Below are 27,847 nucleotides of genomic sequence, written 5' to 3'. Positions count from 1 at the left end.
AATATTCATATAAAGATATAAAATATCTTTTCACTTATTGTTCTCCATTTTCAGAATATTAAAATAAATATAATTTAAACACAATAATTATTTACCTTTTGTAAAATAAAATAGCAGCAATTATCACTTTAGTTGTCAAAATACTACAATACTATTAAATTAAATATTGCAAATTTACAAACAAATTTGAGATTCCTCACACAAAGCTAAACATTGGTGTCTGTTGCACAACAAATAAAAGAAAGGCTACAACCCGGTAGTAGAAACTCTTCATCCCGGCAGCAGGCGCTGAAGATCAGTACAGCAGTTGTTGAAAATTTTTCATCTAAGTAATCTTTTTATTTTTTGAAAGCAAACAAAGAAATAGGGTTAAAATTGCTCAGACTTCCTTTTAATGTATCTCTTAACTTGTTACAAATAAAATTTAAGAGGCTGAATTGAACATCGGGCAGAACAAAAAGTAAAGAATTTTTTTTCTGTTACTTGATTACAGACTTAACTATACAGTGGCACATTTCACTTTTCCTTCAACTCTTGTATAAAATGTAACTTTTTTTCTACAAAAATAATCTTTGTTTGACTGCGTTGAAGTTGCAGACAAATTTAGATTTATGAAGATATTGCTGCAGATTCAATCCATAAATTCTGTTAAGGAGAGCTATCCCATATTTTTTTATCGAAAAATAATTAAGCATAATTAAGTTTAACAATTTTCAAAATACTTTAGAATCATAGAAATATGATTTTATCTTTCATTTGGAAATGTTATATTTGGTAATTAAAAACATAAATTAGTAACAGATTTGTCATCATAAGGAATTCGAGTCATATTTTGAATGGTTGAAAAAATATTTTCTTTCCTCTCTTTAATCATAAGTAATTTTTCAAACCAATTAAAATAAACTAAAATATTTCTATTGGATTTAAAAATTAAATTCTTTATATTCCTTTATTTAAAGATAAGAAGTCAAAGTGTGTGTGCGGAATTCGGTAAAAAAATACTAATAATTTTACATAAGTGGCAAAATTTCATGTTTTAAGAAATAAAAATGTTTTATCACTCTCAAAATAAAGACACTGAGGCACATACTCTGCAAAGCTCATTCAAAATAAGCTACTATTTTTGGCTAAATGCTAAAGAAAATTTTATAGCTAAGTTTTTAAACATAATATGAAACAATCAATTATTACTATTTTTTTTTTTTAAGTATTTCAACTTAAACAAAAAATTTCAAATGCCTACTTTTAGAGCTTGTGACAGCTGATCTTTTAAATTATTATTTTCGGTGGTCATCACTTTTATGGTTTCAAGGTTTCCTTCAATCACAGAATCTAACTCTCGTATTTTGGTCATTTTTTCTTCATTTTTGCTTTCAGCAACAATAAGTTTCCCTTCTAATTCAAGGCATAGTTTCTGAACCTCCTAAAAATTAAATTCTCATTGAAATTTAAATATAAATCACAACATTTAATACAGAATAACATTCAGACATTTTCACAAGAAACATAAAAAAGTTAATAACGGTAGGTTGATTATAATTTTTTTCAAAAGTTTAAGTTGGCTGCTTTCCTAATTATTCTACAAGTGCATTTGAAAAATAGTGTATTAGAAAAGTATTATAGGGCTTAATATTAGGAAACCAGATAACTCCATTGAGAACAGTTTATTGCATCTCATCCATACAATATTTAACTTGATTTAACAGCTTTACAAACTTTTTATTTTAAAGTTTATACATAAACCTAAAATAGAACTTAAATGAGTTTCTTTAAACTTAATCACAAGAGCTGATATTTTTCATCAATCTTTAAATACATAATTAATATAATAAAAGAGAAATTGTGAAATAGTTACATAAAACATGTTCCAATGAATTAAATTGTTCTAACCCTGATTCAGTTCCATATTTTGCAAAATGTCTTAAAGATGATTAATACCCCGAGATAACATCTGCCACCAAGTGAATTCAAAAGTAACTTAACAGAATATATATACATAGTACTTTTTTGTACTATATTATCCAAAAAAATATTTTACAACATTAAAAGTGTTTATAAAAAGATCTATAAGAATAATTTTAAAAAAGGAACAATAAAGCTAGATAATTTGGTATTCAACAGCTCAAAGTATGATGACAACTAACAATCTTGCATTTTTCACAACTTGTTACAGTTGCAAGAATAACGGCTATGTACTGAATAAACAGATATATAGCTGGAATTTTTTAAAGACTGAGAATACTTCAACTTTTTAAAAGATTGAAATTTATTTTGGAAGAGTGAAATAAGTGTATAGTAAAAACAATTAGAAAACTATAGCAAATTTTTAAGGATGAAATAGAAGATGGCAAAGAGATTAGTACTAATTTTGACTTTCCAAATTTAGCATATTTGACTGTACACATAAAAACAAAGCCTTGATTCATAATACTCCCACTTCTCATGAAGTTGGTAAACTAAAATTTGGAACATGTGTTTTTTATAACATAAATAGAAAAACTAAGAAGTTTTATTTTGTAATTATTCGGGTAATTACCCCCATTGAAAGTTAATGGTAAATAAAAATTTATCACAAAGATAGAAGTTACAAATTTAATTTAGCCAACAATTTTACAGAGTTACAGAATTACCAAATTTGAAATCATGAACAACATTTTAGGTATGTTTTAAAAATTCATGTCCTTGGTCAGATATTCAAGATAAAGTTTACTATATCATACTGCAATTGACCATAGTAATGCAATTGTTATAGCTAACATTGTTATAATGAGAAAATGCATTAATCTTATCTGTTGCTATTCTGAGCAAAGAAAAAAAAATCCTGTTATTTTTGGTGTGTCATAAGTTTTTTGCTAAATTTTTACTTAAAATACAAAGTGTAAAAATACATTTGACTACTTTTTTTTGGAGTATTTACACTTTTCAATCTATAAAATACACTTATAGAGGAAGAGAAACAGGGGTGTAGCTAGTAGGAGGCAAAAGGGGACATCTATTTTTGGACGCAACCTTAGAGGGTGCCAAATTCATAAAAATAAATATGAAAGAATTCCAAAACAAAATATACAACTATAATTTTTTAAATATCCCCAGTTGTATTTGCTATCTACGAGCTCCATAACTTCAGCAAGTTTTTATCAGATTTACCTAAATATTGTTCATTATTCATGAGGTAGTTTGGTTGAGGTGGTTTGGTTTCATGCCTTAGAATAAACCCTGATTATTCAACCAATCAAAAACAACACGCGATAAAAAACATTTATATAGAAACGACCTTATTAACATACCTTTTATACAGAATTGAATGAAAATAAATGAAGATATCCAGTTATATAGTTCAAAAAGGCATTTTTTAAAGGCTCAAAATCCAAAATCTTATTTAATTTAAAAATTAACAATATAATGCCAGGTGTGGCGGATTTTAGTTTTTACACAATCTTAAACTCAAAACCGTAAAATAGTGCCGAAAAGTCCCCTTTGTCTGGCGCAAAAACTGAGTTTGTCTCTGGGCTAGCTATTCCTGTCATAGGAAACAAATATTTGAAAAATAAGTACACAAAGGTTTTAAAAACAACAACACAATAATGTATTCAATTATTACATTTTTACCTTATATTTAATAACTATTGTGTATGTTGAATGACTAATAACACAGGTATTGGTTGTTCAGTATCTATCTGTATATTTTTAGCAAAATGAGCAGTTAAAGCTTTAGAAAAACGTGTTTTGAAGAAAAGAAATGATGGCTTTAGATGAATAAATATAAATAAAGGTATGAACAATGATAAAATTATGTAACTAAGATAAACAATAAATTACTTCTTTGCAGGAAGTAGATGCATCAAGCATTTCTTTAGAATTTGCAATTTGAAGATCCTTTTCTAAAATCTTTTCCTTCAGAGCATTTAATTCCAATAGGGTGACTGAAAAATCTTCTTGAAATTTTTTCATGTTTTCCTTTTGAAGTTCAAATTCATCTTGAGTTTTATCGAACTCAATTTGTAGGCTCTGAAGTAAATGAGTAAAAAAACAGTGAATCGAAAGAAATAATTTTTACTGAACAAAATACTTACAATAACTTCAATACTTAGGCATTCAATACATAACAATCAAAATTAGAAAAAGTCAATCTAACTACAAATTATACTGATTTATATAGTATTGAGCTCTGAATAAGAAATTAAGTAAAATTGAAATTAAAAAAAAAAATGGATACAACAATTCAAATTTCATATGATTTATCAATAAACTGATAATAGACAGATAATTAGAGTAAACATCTAACCACAGAAAAAATCCCTAACTATTTGGTTGCCATTGGCAATGACAACATTAAATTGAATCTCTTTTATTATAATTCAGTTTTTGTTCTGTAATTTAACTTTGAAACTGCTAAAAAACGAAAATTAATGGCCTTATAAACACGAACATGCTAAGACGGGTAGGCAAACTTTTTCGGTTGAGGGCAAAAAAACAAGAAAAAAAAGTTTGATGGACCAAGGGAAAACTTCTAAAATAAAAAAATTATATACATGTTTTAATTTAAATATTTAATGAGATGAATGAAATTGCGATTTCATTTTTAAATGTTCCTTACACTGAGGTTCCAAGTGAGATGTATTTATTTTAAGGAACAAGGTCAAATGTTTGTCTACTTCTGAAATGATTTTTTCTAAGGTTCATAGTTGAAAACACTTGTTCACATAAATAAGATGAAGCAAACATAGCACTGATTTTCTAGGCATGAAATATTAAATTTGAGAAACTAGCTTTTGGGAATAATTTGTAAAACTCAAACTTTGACATACTACTTAGAAACAACTACTTCAAATGGCGCCAATCTACGGCTATTCTATAAAGAACTTCCGCTTTCAACATTTTACCAATTGAAGCTGTCTATGCAAGCTATTTTCATCAATTTATGTTTTGAAGAACAAAAATAGAGAAAATAAAAGGTCATCAGTACTTCATTTAATAGCTTTAAACTAAGTGCCACAAATTGACAAGTTAAAATTCTATCTGCGGGCCGGATAAAACCTTCTGGTGGGTCACAGTTAGCCCGCGAGCCGTAGTTTGCCCATCCCTGTGCTAAGACAATAATTTAAAATAATGTTCAAAACTTTATTGTTCATAAATAGTACACAGTTTTTGTTACAATGCAAATGTTTATTCCTTGTTTTCATCAACTTTCTTCTCACAAAGTAAAGTTAAATGTACGATTTGAGATAATATTTCAGAATCAGTTTTTATAACTTTTCAGCAGTAAATATTTGTGCTTTTGAAAACCATAAAAAATTCAAAAGTTTAACTTTTTATATTTCTGATTTTTGTTTTGTTTCTTTTTTGAATTTGTTGTTTTCTGCATTCAACACATGACTCAGTTGAAAAATGTATTAAAATTGAAACTAAAATGTTCATTGGTTTTCAATAACATCACCAAAAAATGTGCTCACAAAGAGAAAATAAAATAAACAGACAACCTAGCAAATAAAACTGAAGAAGCTGCATAAATAAATGATAAAAAAAAAAACATAATCCTCGAGAGAATGAAACATTCAATGTATGAAAAATTATTACCAGAACTCGCTAGCTTCAGAGCCAACAAATCATGCAATGACCAAATTGCTTTACAGAACAATATAAGATTAATTTTATCTAAATATAAAAATTAAGTAAAAACAATTTCTACCTGGTAGTTTTGCATACATTGATATTGTTCGTTTGAAGACTTTTCTAATTCTTTGCGAGCAACAGTTAAATCTTTTAGTATCCTTTCCTTTTCAATTGAAATTTCCCTTATCTGTAAAAAAGAAAATAGAAAAAAAAAGTGATAAGTTTAGATAATTTAAAAAAAAAAAAATTTTAACTAAAAAAAATAATAATGATTTGTATACCTGTTTTTTAGAATCATCTAACTCTTTTTTCAATTTCAATGAAATTTGTTTCAGCTTTTTCAATTTTGTTTCTGCTTCAATTAACTGACTTTTAGCAACAGTTTCTTCATTACAACTGTTAGCCTGTTGTACATTATCGCATTCTAGTTTATTTGAGTTATTAAGTGTGTAATCGTTCAGTTGTTCCTTTAAGTTCATTAAAGTTTTTTCATTTGTAATCACATAATTGCAAAATAAATCAAACATTTTCTGCTTGTTGATATCAAATTTTTCTATATCCTTAATAAGAGTGTCACACTCATTCAATATTAGACAATCAGGTGGTGGTTTAAAAAAGTTAAAAAAGTTTTGTTTAGAAGTTTCTTGGAACAATTGCAATTTATTACTAGAAATAAATTCATCACCCGTTTCTTTGAGTGTAGTTAGCCATACATTGAAATCATTTGCAAAGTTATCGAAGTATGAAATTAAGCTTTCTGTAATTCTTTCAAAATAAATACATTTTTGATGCGATAAATGAAATGCTTCAGAGAAGTTGTTCAATGATAAAAGGATATTTTCAGAAGAAATTTGCCATGAATTGTTTTGATCAGTCATTAACAAAGCAACATCTGATTTAAGTTTGCATTTCTCAGTTTTTAATGCACTTATCAAATCGCTAATTTGATGTAAAGCTATTTTATTTGAATCAACTTCATTGAGTAAATCTTTAAATTTTTCTTGAAGTTCTGTTATTTTATTTGCTGATTTTAATAAATCGTCATTTTTTATTGCGATTTCCTTTAACAAACTTTCAACTTCATCAGATTTATATTTCAAGGAAGTTTCTAGCTTCAATTTATCTGCCTCAAAAGAAGAATAGTTTATAGCATCCTCAATTATTTGTATGCTTTCTGAATCAACTGATGATTCATTATTAGAAGTTGCCTTAAGACTGTTATTAAACTGTTCTTGAAAAAACACATCTGTTTGTATAGAAATATCTTTAGATGCTTCTTGTTCTTCTGTCAGCGTATCAATCTCTGTAATATGCAAGGCACTGTTATTTGTAAAAGTATCAACATTCTCATTAAACGACCCTGAAGCATCTTGATTTTGTAAACATTCCCCCACCATGCCTTTTTCTTCACTTTCATTGGCTTCCTCTATGCTATACAACTCTGATGGACCACTTGAGCACATAGTATCTGAAAAGTTATTGTAGTTTTTGTTATAATAGTTAGATTCATTTTTTAAATTTTCAATTTCATCCTGTAAAGCTTTTACCTCTTCTTCCAAAAATTTGTTTAGCTCTTCTGAATGACAGAATTTTTCTTCCAATTTTTGTTTTTGATCATTACAATTCTCCAAGTTTTCTTCAAAATCTTTCAGTGCAGAACAATTTGAGAGATAGAGAGCAGCAAGCTCTTCTATCAGTATTTTTAGACTCTCCTTGCTACAAAGCAACTCCTTATCAGATCCACAAAAAACTGAGTTTGGACCAATAGTTTCTAATAGGTAAAACCCGAGCAATTGCAAATCAGTATGGTAATTAGATATCTCTTTACACTTTTTCTGCAATTTCTCACTTGTTTCACTGTTTTCCTTCTCAAAGATGCTTACCTTTTCTTCAAGATGGAAATTTAAAATTTTCAAATCGTCCAAATTTTTTATCATTAAGTTAACTTCATTTTGAAAACCATTGTGCTCTTCAACAATAGAATTTAAATTTGTTTCTAACTGTGAAATTTTCTCATTTAGATTACTGTTTTCTTGTCTTAAAGTAAGTATCACATTTTCACAATTTGCTAATTTAGAAACATTTTCCTCAAAAACACTAGTTTCAATAAAATTCGTTTCAGTGTTAGTGAAAACTTCAACTAAGGAATCATATTTCCTAGACTTTTCATTTTCATACTCTTCCATTTTCAGTTTGAGTGATTCATTTTCCTCAAGGGTTTCTTTCAAAGATTCTGCATACATTTCTAGCCTTTCTCTCAATAAAATAATTTCATTTTCCATGCATTTATCTGGCTTTTTCTCTTCAAATGTTGTACCCTGATCAGTTGTGCAGTTTTGAGACATATTTACAATTTCATCAACAGAGCCTTCAGATTGAATTGAATTTACACACATTCCTGAAATAGAGCCCCCATCTAATAGTGCATATTCAAATCCAAAAGATGAAAAATTTACTTCTTCAGACATAATAGAGGACTCTGAGACAAGGTTTTCAGTTAGTTCTTGTTTATTTACTTTAGTGGGCTGATCATCATCGGATCTAGGGATGGAATGCTGCTTTAAACTTTCAGATTCTGCCCCATGCAAAAGAGCGAGCTCAAAGCCGGATTTCGAATCACCCATTTCGTTCAAAATTGATGATAATTTTTTTACTTCGCTTTCAAGGTTCAGTTTCTCATTTGTACAAGTTTCTAGTTTGTTCTCAATGTCCTTGTGAATGTTTTTGATTTCTCCAAGCTCTAAAAGTATAGTTTGATATTCTTCTTTCAAAGTTTCATTTTCACGTTTCAAACTATTGTTAACACTCTCAAGATCACATAAAATTGTTTGCATACTGTTAAGTTCTTGCTGAGTTTTAAGAACTTTATTGTCTGATGCATTTTGATTGTTTTGACCATCATCCACAGTAGAGCCTTTTCCAACATTGTTCTCAAAAGGAATAATTTTTTCTTTCAACTCTCGATTCTCTTCTTTTAAGTTATTTAATTCCAAGAGAAGTTTTTGGTTATCTGCAATAAGAAAAGAGATTTCTGAATCATTTTGCCATGTGCTGTTGGGAGTTTTTTCAGATTTTTCTAAACGTTCAGATATTTCTGTTTTTTGAACCAAGAGATCCTTATTCAGAGTCTGAAGATCATTTATTAACTGGTTTGACTCTTCCAGTTTTGAGTTTAGAGTACAATTTTCTTCAATGCACAAAGAGTATTTATTTTTTATTTCAACTGATTCATTATATAGCATGGAATATTCTTTAAGTTTGTTTTCAAAAAGAAGATTTTGATCCTTAAGAGATTGCACTGCAGTATCCCGAGCATCAGATGTAGTTTTCACTTCTACTTTCAATTCCTGTAAGAAAAAATTAATACATTTGTTTAAAAAAATATGCAATTTTTTTTTAAAATTATGTCTGTGGTAATTTTATGTTTTAAAAATAAAGGTTCTGATTTAGAAACAGCAGATCCTTAAACTGAATAATATATCCTAAGAAAGAGTAAAGAGAATTTTATGTTAATATTGAGAATCGCTATAAATCTTATTGAGGATCTTAAGTTATCCTTCATATAAAGCTAGTTAATTATCAATCATATTACAATCATAAAGCACTTGATTTTGAACAAAAAACCATACAGTTATATGCTTATCTTTTAGAAAAATCTTCACCAAATAATTTCGGATTTGTCAATAAGAAATGACATGGGTACGAATAATTAGTTAATTCTATGATTAATATTAATCTTATGGCTTAAGTTTTTGCGAACAAAATTAATTAAAAAATTACCTGACATTTATAATTCTTTTTTTTAACAAATTACATGCATTAAACTAATTTTATTGTGTATAAAAAATTTAAATATCATGAAAAATGCTATAAAAATAAGATTTACACAGAAAACTACATTACATAAGCAAATGATTAAACTACCAAGCAACAATCTGTGCATTGGTCTCATGCAGTGGTTCTGCTCTAAGAAATACATATTAACTTTATTTTATTAAAGCATACATACAAAGTTGCATTTGATTTTTCCATCCAGATCAAACTAAGTAAGTGCCAACAATGCATGCCAAAACACAGCAACTTAAGTAGTAAACAATCAGCAAAATTTCATTTAAAAATGGATCTATTTTACAGTGTATGAAAGTATAATTTCACAAATCACATTACAAGACTGAGAATAACAAATTTTTACTGAATTGAAAGAAATAGTAGAACACTTGGCTAAAAGGTGATACTGTTATATAGATATTTATAATTAGAATATTTATTATAGGTGATATTATTCTAAAATTAATAATTTTTTAAGCAATTTCAGAAAATAAAAAACAGTTATTTTTTTAATCCATTATATATTGGTTAAAAAAATAGGCCTTGCCTCATACAAATGTTGAACTTTTATGGGCCACTGATTAGTTCTAATTATTTTATAAACATCAGTGTTTCAAATAGTAAATCCTCTTATCAAGAACATAGGTATAGTTTTTTCATGGGGGATGTTTTGTGATTGAGGAATTTATTATCTAGATGTAATTTAATTCAACCAATTACATGCATACAAGTAAACTCTTTTTGGTTCTGATAAAATAATCGAATACAGAAGTTTTCACTGCAAGCTTCATTTAAATGCTAAAAATCACAGCCAGTGATCTAAATGAAGATCAAAATAAAGACAAGCCATAAAAGTCGTTGATCGCTTCCCTTCGATTGGGAGAAAAGCGAAATTCAAATAAAAAGAGCATTAAAACAAAACCACCGTTATTATCTAAAATTCATCTGTTCACCGTAAAATTATAATGCGTTTAAGCAGACAAAATAATATATAAAAAAAAGAATTCTTTACGAAGTAGAATATACAGATCAGTTTCAGAAAATACGACACAACGGAATATTTTTTTTTTTAACCCTTTGGATTGGAATACTATAGATTTTTTTTAAAAAAATACTCGTTTATTAAAGTAACTCTCATTAATACCTTACAGAGAGCAGTGTACAATAAACAAGCATTTTGCAGTTTCCAATTATTCCTTGGCATTCAAGTGCCAGAAAAATTACAATTTATAATTTTATAGCTTTTACTTCCATGTTCCATTTCATTTTTAGTTAGTCTTTGTGTTATTAATCACAAGACTTTATTAAACAGCTCAGATTGAATAATATAGTTATTAGTATTATATTAATTATTTATTAATTATTTATAATTATATTAGTATTATATTAATTATTTATTAATTATTTATAATTATATTAATTATAGTATATTAATTATTTATAGACCGCAGGAAAATGACAATGTGTAAAATCTTTCCAAAAAGCTAAAAAAATGGTGTTAAATAAACTTTTAAAAAAAATTGTCATTTTATTCTATGATATCAGATTCAATGGCAGTTATATTAAATTGTCGCACTTAACGAAAATTACTCATAGATATATAGTACACTCGCAGAAGTCGGTAAATGAATATATCTTCACACAAATTTTTCTTTTTGTTTATTTCAATAATATCCTGTTAAACTACATTATTAAGTAGAAGGTGTAAAACTTTAATAATGTAACAAAAAATTTTTAATAAATACAAAAGATATACAGCACAAGAAAAAAAAATCGTTACAAAGCCTCATAATATTTCGTAAATAAATATTGAATGAAAAAAATCCGTGTTTCGTAAGATCACGGACTATAAAATTTGGATTTCGATAAAGTGGCCGCGGGCATTTCAACATTTAAAGAATTACTAATCACACTAAATTAAATTTAAATATCAGAGAAACAATTAATTCTTTTAAAATTGTTGACTTCAAAAAAGGTTTTCGTTACTTAATCAGTATAATGCATTATGTGTTTAAAGCAATTTCTACTTAAAATTTATTTTTTAAGAGAAATAAATGTTACCCCTTACAAATTTAATAATCTTAAAATATTTTGATAAACAAAGATTTTTTTTCATTAGTTTGTGTTGACGATAAATCATAATTAAGGTGTTGAATACTTCAAGTCAAAACATAAAATATCTTCAAACTCTTCAATTTGGAATTAAACAAATTGGAATTAAACAAATTGGAATTAAAGTATTATTTGTAATGTAGTTTACTCTTTTGTTAAACTTCATTTCTTTTTATATTCAGTGTCAGACTTAGTTTAGTGCAGCGTAATTATTGCTAATTTTATTTGCTTACACTGTTTACACAAGATTATGGTTAACAAATAAAAATTTTGAGATCATTCATGAAAAATTAAATGCAGTTGCAATGATAAATTTTTCATATCCGTTTTGTGATTCGTTTTTAAGTGATCTGAATTTTAATAAAATATTCCTAAGTTAAATATAAAATTATTCATTTGATTCATTTAAAATTGAAGAAAACCATATGCATAATTTTTATTTTTTGAATGCATAATTTTTATTTAGTTCAGAGCATGTTGTCACAATCTTAATTATACGGAAAATTTATGAATTACGTTGAATTTATTATTACGAAAAATTTATTATTGGCTATTAATTTTTTTCCTTACAGATTAAAAACTGTTCGATACTATTCTGATATTTTAATTTAAACTGATATTATTTATTAAGTAAATGTAAAGGTTTCCTGTTAATCTGTTACGTTTGGATAAAATATTCATTATTTACTAAATTTCAGTTGGCGAATATTTTTTTTAAAGATTTCTTCACAAGGTCTATGCATATAATAGCTAAAGAAAAAGGGGTCTCGACTCTGCTATGAATATATACGAAATTAAGTAGACAAAAAAAAACTATTTTAGCTGATTCAAATCATTCTTAGAAAGTACTGAATTGTTTTTTTAATTAACAATTTCAGTAATTTTTATGATAATTTAAAGGTTTGTTGACATTTGTTTTAATTTTATAAAACTGTTACATATACCGCCACTTTTGATTATGCAATGAAGTATTATCGTTAAAAATTTGTCAATATCATAAGTAACTTACCTTGCAATAAGATCCCGAGAAAAGAAAGTTAGTAATAGAAAGTTTTTTCAATTTTCTAAAAAATAGTTAAACTTTAAGTTACACTTACACATTTATACTAAGATAGTTTGAATGATTAATTGCTCTCAGCTATTCATTTATGAAATTTTTGTGTTTTAATATAAAATTAAATGTAATATAGATATTTCAATTCTGACTGAATTATAATAAAGTTGTTTCAATTTTCAGTATAGAATTTCAAAAATTTTTAAGTCAGATTTCATAATCATAAAATGAGAACAAAAATTGGGAATTAAAAATAAAATTATGCATGAATAATCAAATTTACTAAATAAATCTATTTGTTGTACAGTTTAAATGTTACGTATGTGCGGAAATAAAAAAGCATTATAAATGTTACAGATATGCGGAAGGCTTGATTTAATACAAGTATTTGCTTACCTCCAATATTTTTGATTCAAGTTCTTCTTAGAGCCAATAAAAGATCACGTTTTATTTACAGGAACAGAATTACACAATACAAATTAAAAATTAACGGATGAAATTAACAAATAAAAATTAATCAGAAAGAAAATATGAAAAGAAATTTTAAGTGAAATGCTACATTAAACAAAAAGAAAAATCTGAAACTAAGCGCTTTTAGGATGAGTGTAGACAAAGTTCTCAGACAGAATGACCGAAAAAATTGCCAAGGAAGTTTTATGTCCTGAAAAGGTTAACATGTATATGCAGTCCTATAGAAATCCAAGAGAATTCTTTGTTTGAGGCATGCATTTTATGACCGTAAATAGGATCTGTGTATAGCCGATATTTTAAAAAGTAGATGAGATAAGATAGAACTCATTGGAAGAAACGAAGAACATTTTCCCTTAGAGTAATATGAGCTGGGCTGGCTACTTTTCTGAGGGGAGAAGCTTTGTGGGTGGTAAATCAATGAGGAAAGGGATGCTATCTAATTTAATCACTGAAGAAAAGCGTTTATTGCTCTTTTGATGAATGGGTAGCAAGAGGCAGTAGTGATTATTTTATTTCTGTTACAGACTAATAAAAGCCTCAAAATAAAATGTCATGAGAATTCTCCATTTTTTTTTCAGTAAATAAAATATTTAAACATTTTCTAAAATTAAGGAAAAATTATCTATAGTATTAAAAAAAAAGGAAAATTGCCTTGTACAATGGGGGGTGTTTGAGCACTCTGAACACCCTCCTTACCTACGTCCCTGCCTCTTATCAATCAACTGATTAATATGTTTGAATAAATCAATTGCTTTTAACTAAAAAAAGCTAAACTTATACATTTTTTAAAAAAAACATTCCTAAAGAAAAAAAAAACATATTAAAATGAACATGAATATTAGGAAAAAGCAATGGCTTTTTTATTACTTCTCATATCACAAAAGTTCATTTAAAAAGAAATTCTATTAATAATTTTTTTTTTATGTTCATAGAGTTATAGTAAAAAAATATTGTTTTATAGAGTAATATAAATGTAAATTAGATACTTTAATAAAAGGGAATTTATGGCATTTAAAATTGTTTAAATTGAAACAAACCCATTTTAGATTGAAATAAGAGTAAAAATTAAATTAGGAAGATACTTACTAATTTAAGACTTCTTAAATTTAATGCATTTTAAGAGGTTTAATAACGTTAAATATTAAGATTTTTAAAATTTGAAATAAAGTTTCAACGAGCAAAGAATTAAAAATTTATGTATTTCACAACTTAACTGGAATTTCATATGTTGTAATAATGTTGTTAGAAAATATTAAAATTTTAAACACCAAATGGTAAAACACCATGCTAACTGCCCCCCCCCCCAAAAAAAAAAGTATCGCGAAATGACTTGGGTTTACAATAATGATGCGGCAAAAAGAGATTGGATAAATGCATGATTTTAAATATGTATGTTGTAATGAAATAGTATCATGAAGAAAAACCTAGCAATGACTGTTTGTAGAAAAACGATCACAAAATTACATAGATTTAAGAAGCAATCACAATAAATAAGGAACTTAAAAAAATGCACAATTCATAATTGGAGTGTCATAATCAGAATATAAGTGTTTATAAAATCACATAAGAATGTATAGCAAAAATATTAGTTAGCCGCGGTTCGAGAAGAAACATTCCCTGATTTCAAATTTGCGAAATATCAGAGAGCTAAAACTAATAGAAACTATTATCCCAACAATTTAAAGAATTACAATTTAAAGAATTATTTTAAAGAAACTGCACTTTGACTTTTTCAGAAACTTTTATGTGCTACTTCAAAAATGGTGGGTAATTTTAAAATAAAGTTAGAATAAACAATATTGCTATCAGAGTATAGATAATGATGCTATCTTACCCTATAAATCATCAATAATTAATTTAAACATCATAAAAACTTTTGATTAGCAATAGTTTGAAGGAAGATATTATTTTTATCATATTCAATTCATATACTTAATATATATTAAGGTAATCCATAAAATCTTACCTCACAAAGTTTTTGGTATTTCATAAGTTCTTCTTGGAGACACTGACAAGTTTTTTTCACAGTATCCAGCTGCATTGAAAGGCATTCTACCTGCTCATCTTTTTCATGTAACTGTGATAATGCAATTAGTTTTTCTTTTTCATACGAGTCAATCTTTTCTTTGAATTCAGAAATTTCATGCTCTTTTTCAATAGAAAAATTATCCTGTCACAAAATAATCAATATATACATTGTGATTTGTTAACTCATAATATATATTATAGCAAGTTGTAGAATTGTAGGCAAAAATATTCACGAAATATGCAATTAATTATCATTCAACTGAATTTAGGATTTCATTTGTAACAAACATTCTAAAAATATTATAAACAGATAAAATTTAAAATGTGTTTAAATAAATTTAAAAAGAAAAACTACAGAAAATTTCAATGATTTTTTTAAAAATTGATTAGAAGCATGATTATGTGCAAAATTATTACCTAACTGTTTCAAATAAGCAACTTTAATATTAAAAATTGATAAATATGTTTAGCTTAAGTTTCCTTGTTAGTTATACTTTAAAACTGAATAGGGTTTTTAGGTCCTAACTAATCCTTTATAAATTATTTAATTTTTAGCTAAAAACTTTTTCTTTTTAATAAAAGTTCTGCTTTAAAAAAATAGAATTATTAAAATTATTAAGTTCAATAAAGAAATATAAAAAAATCAACAAGATAAAAACAAATAATTTGCATTATGTAAAGTTTCCAATTACTTACTGTACATAAAATGTCAAAAAGAGCATTTAAAATGGAAGGCAATCATTGTAATATTAAAATTTATGAGATGTGATTAGAAACAAGATTTTATTTATGTTTGATAAATACAGATGAATGTTATACAATTATGATGAACATTGAACATCTGTAAATTTAGATAATCAAAATACTTAATTACCTAGGATAATAAGGGTTCTATGGTGAATTTAAATAGATTGTTCAATAATTTTATTCAGTTTATATAATTTTGATGTACCAAAATCGTAATATTTTTAAGTTATTATCACAGAAGAAAATCTGCATTAAAACATTTCATTAAAAACTGAAATGTTTTGAATTAATTAAAATGTTGTCAAAAGGGCTTTGAAAAAAATTGGTAAGGTCACATTAAAAATTTATATATTGAAAAACAAAAGTAAAACCTAATTTAAAAGATGATGCCAAGGTATCTTACATTGATTTGCTTTAGTTTAACAATTTCTTTTTCATGGATTTTAATTTGGTCTTGTAATTCTTCTTCATGTTTAGCATGATTTTCTACTTCATTCTCCAAAACAGTGCATTTCCTGTTCAATTCTATAAAAGAAAGAAGGAAAAAATCTGGATTATTGTATTGAAGGAAAAAAGTGAATCGTCAATTGTAAGAAAAATGAAATCAAATTATGTAGCCAAGAGAGGTTTGCACAAAGCCTAACAACGAGCAATGCCAGGAATATGTTTGAATTAAAGTAAATTTTCAAAAAAAGAGAAGCCATAAACCATGCTTCCTTAACCCTTTACCATAGTCTACTGTGCCTCTTATTAAACATATGCACTGCATCTCCACTTTAACAAGTGAAAAGGGCACAAGTATAATTTTGGCAGTTTTAGGTATAAACATATTTCTAGATAAAAAATTCTCGATATTAGTTCATGATAAGCAGGGTTGCAACTTAACCGACTTATTCGATTCAACAATATGAAAAGCTACTTAATGTGCTGTAATTGTTAAAAAAATAAAAATCGATACATAAAATTGCAGATTGTCAATATTATATTTGAAAATTACGTTTCACTTGTATGAATGATAAAATATCAAAAATATATGTGTGGTTCAAAAAGTTAAAAACACAGTTATTTATAAATAATCAGTATATAAGGATAGTACAGAGCATGAATAACTAATTTGAGACACACATGCCAGGGCAGATTTTAAATAATAAAACATGAAGACTTATTGAAAAGTTTAAAAAATATTAATTGAACTTCAGAAACTTAGTCAAAATCTCTAACAACACTGCTACTCAAATTATATTAAAATTTGTACCAAGAAGTCATTTTTCCAAATTTACTTAATTTGGCTGTCAGATATTGTTGTAGGTTTCTGTCAAAGTAAAGAATGTTATTAAATAGCATCAGATTTGGACTACAAAATACTGAATTTTGCTAGCATCTTTGAAAACTAATATAAATGATTTGGAAGGGAAAAAAAAAAAAAATTCGAAATAAAACTTAAGTGGCACTCTCCCTAAAAAAGTTAGTCGATTTTGTTATAGAGATATGAAAAAAAGTATACGAGACTAATAGGTTTACGAGCGATCTTCCAACTTACCAGTAAGAAAGTGTACATAATACCTTATTTCCAGAAAATATTTAAAATGAATATATTTTTACAAATGAATGAATGAATGACTCATATAGTCATTAAAATATACTCCTTGTAATCTTACTTCTTAATACAAGAATATTACATTCCTCATTAACATTTTGTTTAAGCTTATGAAAAAAAGGTCAATTTCACTCATAAATGTTGGATGGAAATGAGTAAAGGTATTAAGTTAGAAAAAAAAATTAAGAGTAGTCATATTCTTATTTAAACTAAAAAGATTATATGGAAAAAAAAGGAAGTCTACTATACCATCACTTTTTCCTTTTGCTTTTTGAAGTAAATTCAACTGTTTTTTAACAATCTGAATGAGATCATCTTTGCTTTTATCTTCAAGCTAAAATTAAAAGCATAATAGAATTAAATACACATTGACTATATAAAAATATAATTTTAAATACATCTAAAAGCTACAGAAATGAAATTGGTATATTTAATAAGTCAAAATAACTAAATATACAAATAAAACATATAATTTATTATAAAATGCTATTGATTTTTTCAACTATGACTAGGGTTGCAAGTTTGTCACGGGGAAAAAAGACATAAATTTGCGGGTGATTCGCGCAAAAGTTTTAAAAATTCGCGAAATTTTCGCGGATAACATATGCACTGATATTTACACCAAAAATCAATTTTAAAATAATAAAAAACATAAAAAAGTTACAAAATTTTTTCTTTAAGCAATATTAATGCCGTTACTTAAATGTACAGAATTTTGATACAAAATATTATACATGGTTAGGTTATTCTCACTAATGTTTCTCCTTTCATCACTCAATACATTTTTGTATTTTGAAAAAGATCGTTCGGCATCCACGCTATTAGTTGGTACTGACAAACATCGAATTGCCACTTTAGACAGTTTTGGATAGCGTTCCATCTTCGATTTCCAAAACTGAATTAATTGTCTACTTTCAACGTGTAGTTCATTAACTGTCGCTTTGTAAACATTAAATTCGTTCTTCAACTCTTCTTCATCCTCAAACATGGGGATAGAGTTAAAAATAAAAGAACTATCATCTTCTTGGAAAACATCTAAGCATTTGAATTGACTAGGATCAAAAGCTCTGCATGCTTTAAAAAAGCTTGATGCTGGTTGACGAAATCTGTGTGTTGTAATATTGCCTTCAAAAAAGTATGCCTGAATTTTTTCCTGGCATGATTTTAAAGCTTTTTTAGATTTCAAGTGCTGGCAGGTTATAGATTTGCTGTTTAAATCTTCAGCAAGATCAGACATTTCATTAAAAATAACATGCAAACTTATTCTTTGTTTTTCATATAAATTTAATAGATTCAAAATTAAAGATGCATATTTTTCAATCTCTCTTAAATCTTCACTCAATTCTGCGTTACAACATTCTTCGGAAATCGTGCTGATCAAAGAACTACTGCTATTTTGTTGCTCTTTATCGAAGAACTCTGCATATTCAGCTAAGTAATTTACGTGAAACAAAGCTGCCTTAAACCAGCTATTCCATCTGGTTTGTACAGGAACCGGTGGTAGAGCGGCGTTTTTACCCTTTTCAACTAAAAAGGCTCGAAATCGACCCTTACGTGAAGGACATGCTGTGAATGCACGCTTTAAATGCACAATAAAAGAATTCACTTTTTCAAATTGATTTTGCCATATTTCTCCTAGGAGATTTAAAAGATGTGCATTGCAAGTCACATGAACAGCATTCAAGAAAACTGCTTTCAAACTTTTTTCCCATGCTTTGTTCATGTAAGACGCATTGTCAGTGACGAAAGATGAAATGGTATTAAAACGAAGCTTGTACTTTTGACAACACTGGATAACTGCTTCGCTAACAGTTTTAAAATTTACACTTTCCAGTGGTATGCTTTCTAAGAAAAAAGCAGATAAAGAAATGTCAGAACTATCATCTTGTATGTCCACAGATGGAACTGCTAACACGTTTAATACATATCTGTCTTCAGAGTCTGTAGTTTCATCCGTCACAATACTTACACCAGCTGCAGAGGCTAAAATATCGGCAACTTGATTTTTATGAAATTCGTGAATCTTAGGCAGGTAGTGGTTTCGTAAGTGGCTAGAGCTTGGAATGACACCAATATCTTTAAGGGAATTTTCCAGGTAACCCTTCAGTGCAGGATTATCTAGCTTGTTCAGGGGAATGTTTGCCGCTGCAAATACACCTACCAACTTTGAAAGTTGAACACCACGGTGTTGCTCTTGAAGGTTTTTTTTTTTCAAACAACTTTTCAATACCTGTTTGAGTTACACTGGGTTCACTGGTTTTCTTTTTTAGATGTAGTTTACTTTTTAAATGTTTTTCACAGCTATCTTTCCTCGAAAAATCTACTGGAACATTGCAATTGGCACAAAACAAAAGATTCTTTCTTACTTCAAAAGTTCCTTTTTTATATTGCTTACAACGCTCGAGAGCAGTTATCTTGCTCGTATGGCTCATTTTACCATCTAAGAAGAACTGAAAACTTTCCTTAACCTCGCTTGAAAATGAAATGAGATATTTTGAGTAGACTTTGCATTATTTTTGTAGGAATGAAAGTTACAATACACTTTCCTGTTATCCATCAAAAGATTAAAAGAGCCGCTCTTGAGTATTCTATTGTTAACAAGCATTTCCACATGCCTTTCTGTACCTATTGAAATAATCAGTGTAAATATATGTACCTTCTCACTACTAGGAATTTCCTGTGAAAGAGTCAATTTTTCTTCTTCTTTTGTTTTCCTTTATCTTTTATATTCTAGTTGACTGTTAGGAAAGGGAGGCATTGGTGTCAATCAGTCAACAAAAAGATAAGAAGACCACCCTTTTTGTGACCACCAGTCTTCAATCAACTTTTCAGTCCTACTAATTCCAGCAATGAAATTCAATCCCCCAAATAATTTGTTAACTACAAATGTCTTGTGGTTGCCCCCCCCCCTTTACATGGTGAGTGCTATAAGATGGGGGCTCATACAGTGAGAGGACTGTCCCTCTGGTCAATGGAGGGGGAGATAAGAATTGATAGATTTATGAAGAATTAGAATGTAGAAAATCTTATCTTTCAGTTTGTTCATGGTATTCAATTTCAATACTAAAGCAAGGAGCTTGTATAGAGCCTAACCCAATTCTAATGTCATTTTGCTAGATACTTTTGTGAATGCTTTGAAAAAATATAATCAATTTTTAAACTTCAGAAAAATAATAACTACAAATATATTTTTATTGATAAGACAAAACAGAAAAAAATAACTTAAAATTGTGAATAATTTTATTTAAACCGCGCGAATTGAATAACTTTCGTTCAAATCGCGTAATTTTAAAAAATTCGCGAATTTTTGGAAAAAAACTTGAAATTTTGCGAAAATTTGCGCCGCGACAAACTTGCAACCCTAACTAAGACTAATAAATTTTAATTCCTTATAGTCATGTATAAAAAAAATCAGAAACAGTGCAATGAAACAAATTTAGATAAAATAAATTCTTTACCTTTCAAATCAGTTAAAATGTAAGAATTTTTGAATAGAAACATATTTGCCATAAGATGTCTGATTTTGTCAGAAATTAATGCAAAGTTTTCTTGAGAGTAATAAAAAACTTTAAATTTAGAAGAATTTATAAAAAAAATTTATCAAGGTTCAAAATGTTCAGAATTTTAAATGTAAATAAAATACTATATAAAATACAATACCTTTTTTGCTCTCAAAAGATACAAAAAATTGATATGTGGTAAGAGTGTTAATTTTTTTCAATGTAATATACATAAGCCAATATTTAAAAGATAAACTAATATGAAAATAAATTTTAAAAAAAAATGTCATAGTTCAAGAAAAACTTAGGTAAATCCTCATGAATCGTCTTCAACAAAATATTGACAATTTAAAAGAGAATCTATACTTAGCTATCGAAATTCATTTCTCAGCTATGGCCCTAAAACAAACTGATTTTTGCTAATTAAAAACTGTTCTCTATGGTCCTTTTACCTAATTCCAGAAAATCATTTCTAAAACATTATATAACACTCAAGTTTCCTATTCCTAACTGATTGATGGTGGTTTAGCCACAGTCAGCATTTTTTTGAATCAATTGAGAAAAATACTTACCTTTGAAATCAATGAATCAGGTACCTTAAAAAATATTTTTATATAATTATATACACTACAAAATTTCAAATTAAAAATTTATTTTAACGCTATAAATCAAAAGACCATTTTGAATTTAAAACTTTTTTAAAATTTGTTTAGATAAAACAAGACAATTATTCTATAACTGCACACCAACTTTTAAAGTACAAAAATGTTTTTACAGTACATAAAAAATTCCATATAAAAATAAATTCTAAAATGATAACAGTTGCAATTTATCAAATATAGTTGAAAAAACAAAACAACTTACAACAGATTTTTTCTTCTTTCCAGCTTCTTCATTATCAGTGCTTGATTCCCCAGGTGTTTCCGACATGCTTACATTAAACGACTTTAGCTAAAATAAAAAATGCACATTAGTAAAGAAATATAAACATTTATATAAAAGTTAAAAATCCATAAACTGTACAAAAATGTAAATTTTTGTTTTTTGAACGCAGAGTTCTCCCTATAAATAAAAAAGAGCAGGGTGCTTCAACACAGAAAAGGATACTTTGAGTCTTAAAAGGGTACTCCACCATTAAAATTCATCAAAATGTGTAATCTTGCTTAATAACTGAATTTGATTCTTAACTAAATTATCCTTTACAGAGCAATTCATGCTCATTATCAAAATTACAGAAAAAATTGAAGCTTTTGAAATTTTTTTAAAAGCAAGCTAAAAGACAATCTCTGTGTATAAATTTTCTGAAAAAAAAGCAATGTATAACTAAAAAAAAAAGATTAATTGATAAACAACTTGAAAGATTTTTTTTTAATATTTAAAGCTGAAAATTATGAGAAAATAAAAATTTAAAAGTGCTTTTTTTCTTCTTTTAAATGAAAGGTGCTTATTAAAAAAATTAAATAAATAATGGTAAAATTTGAAATAGGTAACTAAAAAACTTATAAGTATCCCCCCCCCCACCTAAATAATATCTCTGGGGCAGAACATGCAAATTTTAACTATATAAGTAGACAATATAAGAAAAATCTTACTAAAATGAAAGAATGAAATTGAAAATTAAAGTTAAATAATTATCAATAACTAAATAAATCTGAAATGCACTTATCATTAAAACAGGCGGTAAAAAAAACATTTTCAAGAAAAAAATAAAATGAAAAGGCAGTGCTCTTAAGGAATGGTAACTTATTTTTATAAAAAGGGCAAGGAGGGCTCATTTATAGTTATAAAAGGGCAGACGGATTGGGCTGCTCTTTTAAAACCGCTTAAGGAGACACTGTTGAATATAATAACAATAAAATATCTTATACTGTATATTTATTCAAATTTGGGAAAAATAATAAAAATAATTATATAGGGAATAATAATTACACAGGAAATGCTAATTTTTGCTTCACAGCATACCCTAATTAGTTATTATTTTCTATTTTCCAGAAATTTCAATTTATTCTTACTGAGTTTTTGTCAAAGAATTTTCCAAATTTGTGTACGATTTATACAATATTTTTTTCTTTTTTACTTTGGTACTTTTCAATAAGTTGAGCGCAAGCGAAAAGTAAAAAAAATTACCGTAAACCAAAAAATATAAGCCACTGCCAAATTTTTTTTAAATATTAAAAAAAATATGTAGTTGAGTTTCCTTGTTAACCGATAAAGTAACTATTTTATAGTAAATTTTTAACACATACATTTAATAATCAGGCAAAAATTAATAAAAAAAGCTTGACTTAAAATATTCATAATATTATCATTGCTATTTATTCCCTTAAAATATTCTCCTTTTCCTTAGCCATGTTATAGGAAAAAAAAACTTTAAATTATTCCATAACACTATATTTAATAACAAATCTATCATGAGGAATAAGAGGAAGTATATTTATTTTATAACCATAGTTGACCCAATTTTGGGTTTACGACTACAAATGAACTCCCTAGCCTTGTAATTTTGAGCCCAATCTAGAAGACCAGGGAACTCCTGAATCAAGAATTGGGAGAAATTTTGCCTTTATGGAGGACTTTTTGATGGAACTAACCTGCATTTGCGTTACACAGAGAAACCACAAAAACCTCCTACGGTTAGCTTGACGGCAAAGGGACTCTAACCCATGATCTGTCTACCACCGAGAATATTTTACATCAGCACTGTGGTCAGTGCAAACCAGATGCAGAATTAGTATTGATCAGCCATCGCTGGGATCGAACCCGGTTGCCCTCATCAGAAGGCGAATGTTCCATCCCCTGAGCCATCACTGCTCAAAAGAGGAACTATAATAAGAAACTATAAATTTAGAAAACTATCATTTACGAAAGATTTATTCTTCACTCTTTTATTAAAATCATTATCTTAGAGCAGTGGCATAGCTAGCGGGAGGCACGAGCAGACCTCTGTCCCTGGTCACAGCCGTATAGGGTCGTAAAATTAATAAAAATAAATTTAAAAAAAAAAAGAATTTCAGAATAGGATGTTTATTTTTTTAATATCCCACATTTCACTTGCTGATTATGGGCCCCATAACTTCGTCAAATTTTTATTGCATTTACCTAAATATTGTTCATTATTATTTTGGTAGTTTACATTGAAAATAAGTTCCTTTCTTTTTTATTTAACTATTTATAACAAATTGAATGAAATAAGTCGTTAAAATAAATCCTGATCATTCAATAAATCAAAAACAATAAATGCCATCAAAAACATCTAAATATAATAGAAACTTATTAATGAAACACTTTTTAAACAGTATCGCATGAGAATTACAAAATTTGAAAAATCAAAATGGCCCGTAAGTCCCACATCGAATTTAGTTTGTCTTTAGGTACTGTAAATTAAAGCTATGCCTGTGCCTCAGATCTTCCATATCTACATTTTCACGATTACAACACAGACACATTCAAAATACCATTTTGCATTTTTAATTTCAGATGTTGAAATTTGATTTTAATTAGCTAGTTTTTTCTGAAATTCTTGATAACCTAACATATAGCAAAACAAAAAAAAAGTCTTTTACTACATCTGAAATAAATTATTGCCAAAGGTCTGTTGGTCAGTTAACTTCTTATTTAGAATGGCAATGCAATTTTTAAAAATTATTAAATAGAGGGAAGGAATTAAATAAATAAATCATTTATAAATATTTATCTGTGTCTCTTTTAATTGTTTATAGTAAAATCGCAAGTTAAGAATTAAATTAATATCAGAAAATTTAGTCATTTTAAAACAGAGTTTGTTGATTCAAATAAACTGATTCTTACTTTAAAAAATCATTGGTTTAAATCAAATGATTTAAATTGCATCTTTAATAATGATTTAAATAATTTGATTTTTTTCAAAAAAATATCTTTAGTTAAATAAAATATTATGAAAGAAATAATAAAGATATAGAATTTTTATTGATTTTCATATTTTTAAAATTTATAGCAGATATATATATTGCTGTATTCAATAAATAAATTAGAATTAGTAAAACTACATTTGTACCAGGAATGTAATAAATTACAGCACTTTTTAAATTACATTTTCCCTTAAATTTTGGATTAAACTACTTGTTTTGGATTTTTCAGAGACCAAACTGAAAATGTGATAAATTTTTTTTTTTACATTTTACAACTGAAAAATTGTTATTGAAAAAGGATTTTCTTGCAAAAAACATGATGGTATTGAAAATCCTCCGATTCCCACTTCCACCAAAACCAATGCTTTAAACTATTATTGCAAATTTATTTCTGAATCCTAAAGCTACCATATTAAATGGAAATAATCCAAAAATATGGCATTAAAAAGCTGTTTAAGAATAAATTCAGATTTCTTGTTTTCAGAATTCTTTTTGGTGTGATTTTTCTTTTTAATTAATGGGTCAATTAGGTAATTTACGTATAATGATTTCTGAAATTGCAGGTTTGTTAAGGTATATGGTAACACAATGTATTTTGTCTTTTTTGATATATGTCTTTCTTTTTAAAAAGGTCTGAGAAATTAATTTTGAGATTTCTTTTTTAGCCAGTTTGTGTCAGTAATTTATAATGATATACTTTCCTATTTTCAATATATTTGATTACAGTTGAACTCCCTCATCTAACAATCAGCATAAAGCGACCACGATATTCGCCAGTTACAGCTGAGTGCTCGCAAAAAACGGGTTAATGAAATAAATCATATAAGTTCATACATACTTACAAATTTTGTTTTTACTTCATTTGCTTTTTTATTTCTGCATACTACAAAAGAAGTTAGTTAATTTGGTTTGAAATGTCTAACTGTCTCTTTGTTGTGGAATTATTCTTCAGATAAGACTCACAATCCCAAAAGACATTTCCAAGAAAGGATTACTTGAGCTGGTGAGGTGGGAGAAAGTAGAAATCTTATAAATCACAAAAATGTTGCTCACTAAATCCAATGCTTACGCAATAAAAGCAAGCTATGCTCCATTAAACTTAACATTGTATAAACTATGTATTTATAATTTCTTCGTTAAATCGGGGCTTATCAAAAACGAGTTCGCTATAAATTCAGCCTACACTAAGTCTACAAAACTACAGCACAAAATTTTAATCTGTTTAAAATGGTGAAGACTTACTAAAATAAACTATATATGTTAACTTGGAAGAACTGGCAAATGTTTGATGAACTCTCAATTGAATGCCAGCCTGGTGTAGTATGGATAAATGTCATTTGTAGTTATTTACAGCTGCTTTAATCCAAATTTAGTTCTAAACTACAACTATTTTTTTAAATGAAGTAACATCAAAAGACAGAGGGTTTTCTACTAATTTGTTCTTTTAAGTCTGATTTAAAATTCATAACATATTAACGAGAAGAAAGACAAGCTCTCTTTAAAATATGAAGGATTTTTCTAATTATGTCTCTTAACTTAAAATTTTTAGCATATTTACCAAAAGTAAGATAAGCACTCTTTAAAATCTAAATTATGTCTTTTAAATAAATGATTATTTTACTGTCTTATATAATTCTTTTCAACTGACAGTGTTAAAACTTTTTTTTCCTTGCTGAAAAAGAAAGTACACAAACTTATCCAAATAGTCAACACTTTTATCAGTTAAAATAACCTTCAAATTTTCTTTAAAAATAAAAGAACTAGTGTTATTTTAATAGGCAATTGGGAATACCTTTTACCAAAATAATTCTCTTCATTCATGAGAAATTTACATTTCCCCCAAGTATTGAAATATTTCCTAATTTTTGTAGGCCACAAAGTAAAAGTTTTTGCATTCTTGCTCCAACATATTTTGTAATTTAAACGCTAAATACAGAAGGAGCTTACAAAATTTTAAGTTGAGCTCAATAAATACGCTTATCTATATAGGCACAATGACAAGCCAGAAATGCAAATGAGAAATTGTGTTTTAAAGTCTTAAAAAAACTTTGTACACAGCATAAAATCTGACACATTAAGATCAGTACATTATATTCAATTTAGTTAAATGTTGAAAATCTAAAAAAATTCAAGCGAAACAATAAAAAAACAATGTCTTTATATACATATAAAGATGATAAAAATAGTTTTGAAATGTTTAGTGTTACTTTAAATTATAAAAATCAAAAAAAGTGACTTTTGATTGTTTTACAATGAAGCCTCAAATCAAGGGTTCCCATTTCGGAATCAGTTAGAGCAAACTACAGTAAACAAGGCCTCTAGGTCCCACATTCAAATTTCAGAACTTGCAATTAATGTAAAAAAGAAAATAAATTATATACTTCTTAATAGCTACTCATGTTTTGAGCAACTGCCCAAATGCCTTTTTTTAAAAATTATGCAAGTGTTACTGTCCAGATGTCACCAAAAATGAGCACAAATACTGATACAGTTTTTCTGCACTTAAATTGGAGTGTTGCAGAACTCTAGATTCTTGGTAGTTAGAGATATAGTGTTGAAATTGGCAAATCTAATTCTAAATGCCATTGAAAATAGTAGAAAACAAGATTTTAATATCAATGCAATGCTGTTTTTTTTTTTTTTTTTAAAGTTGAAGCAATAAAAGGTTTAAAGTCAGAGAAAATAAAATTCATGCTTTAAATGTGGTTATGAGCCTTATTCTTTAAAAGCAGCTTCACTGCAGGCTAAACCTTTGCATCAAAAATACACACTTCTGAATGAGAATGCAAGTGTAACACATTTTACTTGTTTCATGCTTTTCCTACTTCCTAATGGAAAAACTTGTAATTAAAACCTGTATTAACTATGTATTTCTTAATTCATATACTCTACCTAATTCAATCTTCACAATCCAACAGTAAGGTACCTTTTGAAAAATGTTTCAATTTAAGATGTTTTATTACACTATTTTATAGTTTGATTAAAAGTTTCTAAACTCTCATTATTTCTA

General features: G+C 27.2%; 1 protein-coding gene across 4 annotated transcripts in view; it reads right to left on the bottom strand.

The window, feature by feature from the left end:
• Positions 1–27,847, bottom strand: part of LOC107438609 (GRIP and coiled-coil domain-containing protein 2) — a 60,822-nt gene that overhangs the window by 19,157 nt on the left and 13,818 nt on the right. For all 4 annotated transcript variants that reach the window (XM_016050927.3, XM_043040530.2, XM_071178658.1 and 1 more), the window contains exons 2-9: positions 21,815–21,901; positions 17,700–17,784; positions 16,257–16,378; positions 15,045–15,248; positions 5,895–8,960; positions 5,690–5,800; positions 3,820–4,008; positions 1,244–1,423 (exon numbers count right to left, since the gene is read on the bottom strand). In XM_016050927.3, the coding sequence (XP_015906413.1) occupies positions 1,244–1,423; positions 3,820–4,008; positions 5,690–5,800; positions 5,895–8,960; positions 15,045–15,248; positions 16,257–16,378; positions 17,700–17,784; positions 21,815–21,880 (4,023 nt within the window). In that variant the 5' untranslated portion in view covers positions 21,881–21,901. The remainder of the gene's footprint in view (positions 1–1,243; positions 1,424–3,819; positions 4,009–5,689; positions 5,801–5,894; positions 8,961–15,044; positions 15,249–16,256; positions 16,379–17,699; positions 17,785–21,814; positions 21,902–27,847) is intronic.

This window comes from Parasteatoda tepidariorum, chromosome 3, assembly GCF_043381705.1.
Source record: "Parasteatoda tepidariorum isolate YZ-2023 chromosome 3, CAS_Ptep_4.0, whole genome shotgun sequence".
NCBI classification, from domain to species: Eukaryota; Metazoa; Arthropoda; class Arachnida; order Araneae; family Theridiidae; genus Parasteatoda; species Parasteatoda tepidariorum.
The sequence above is the reverse complement of the archived record's forward strand: the minus strand, read 5'-3'. Positions and strand labels throughout refer to the sequence as shown.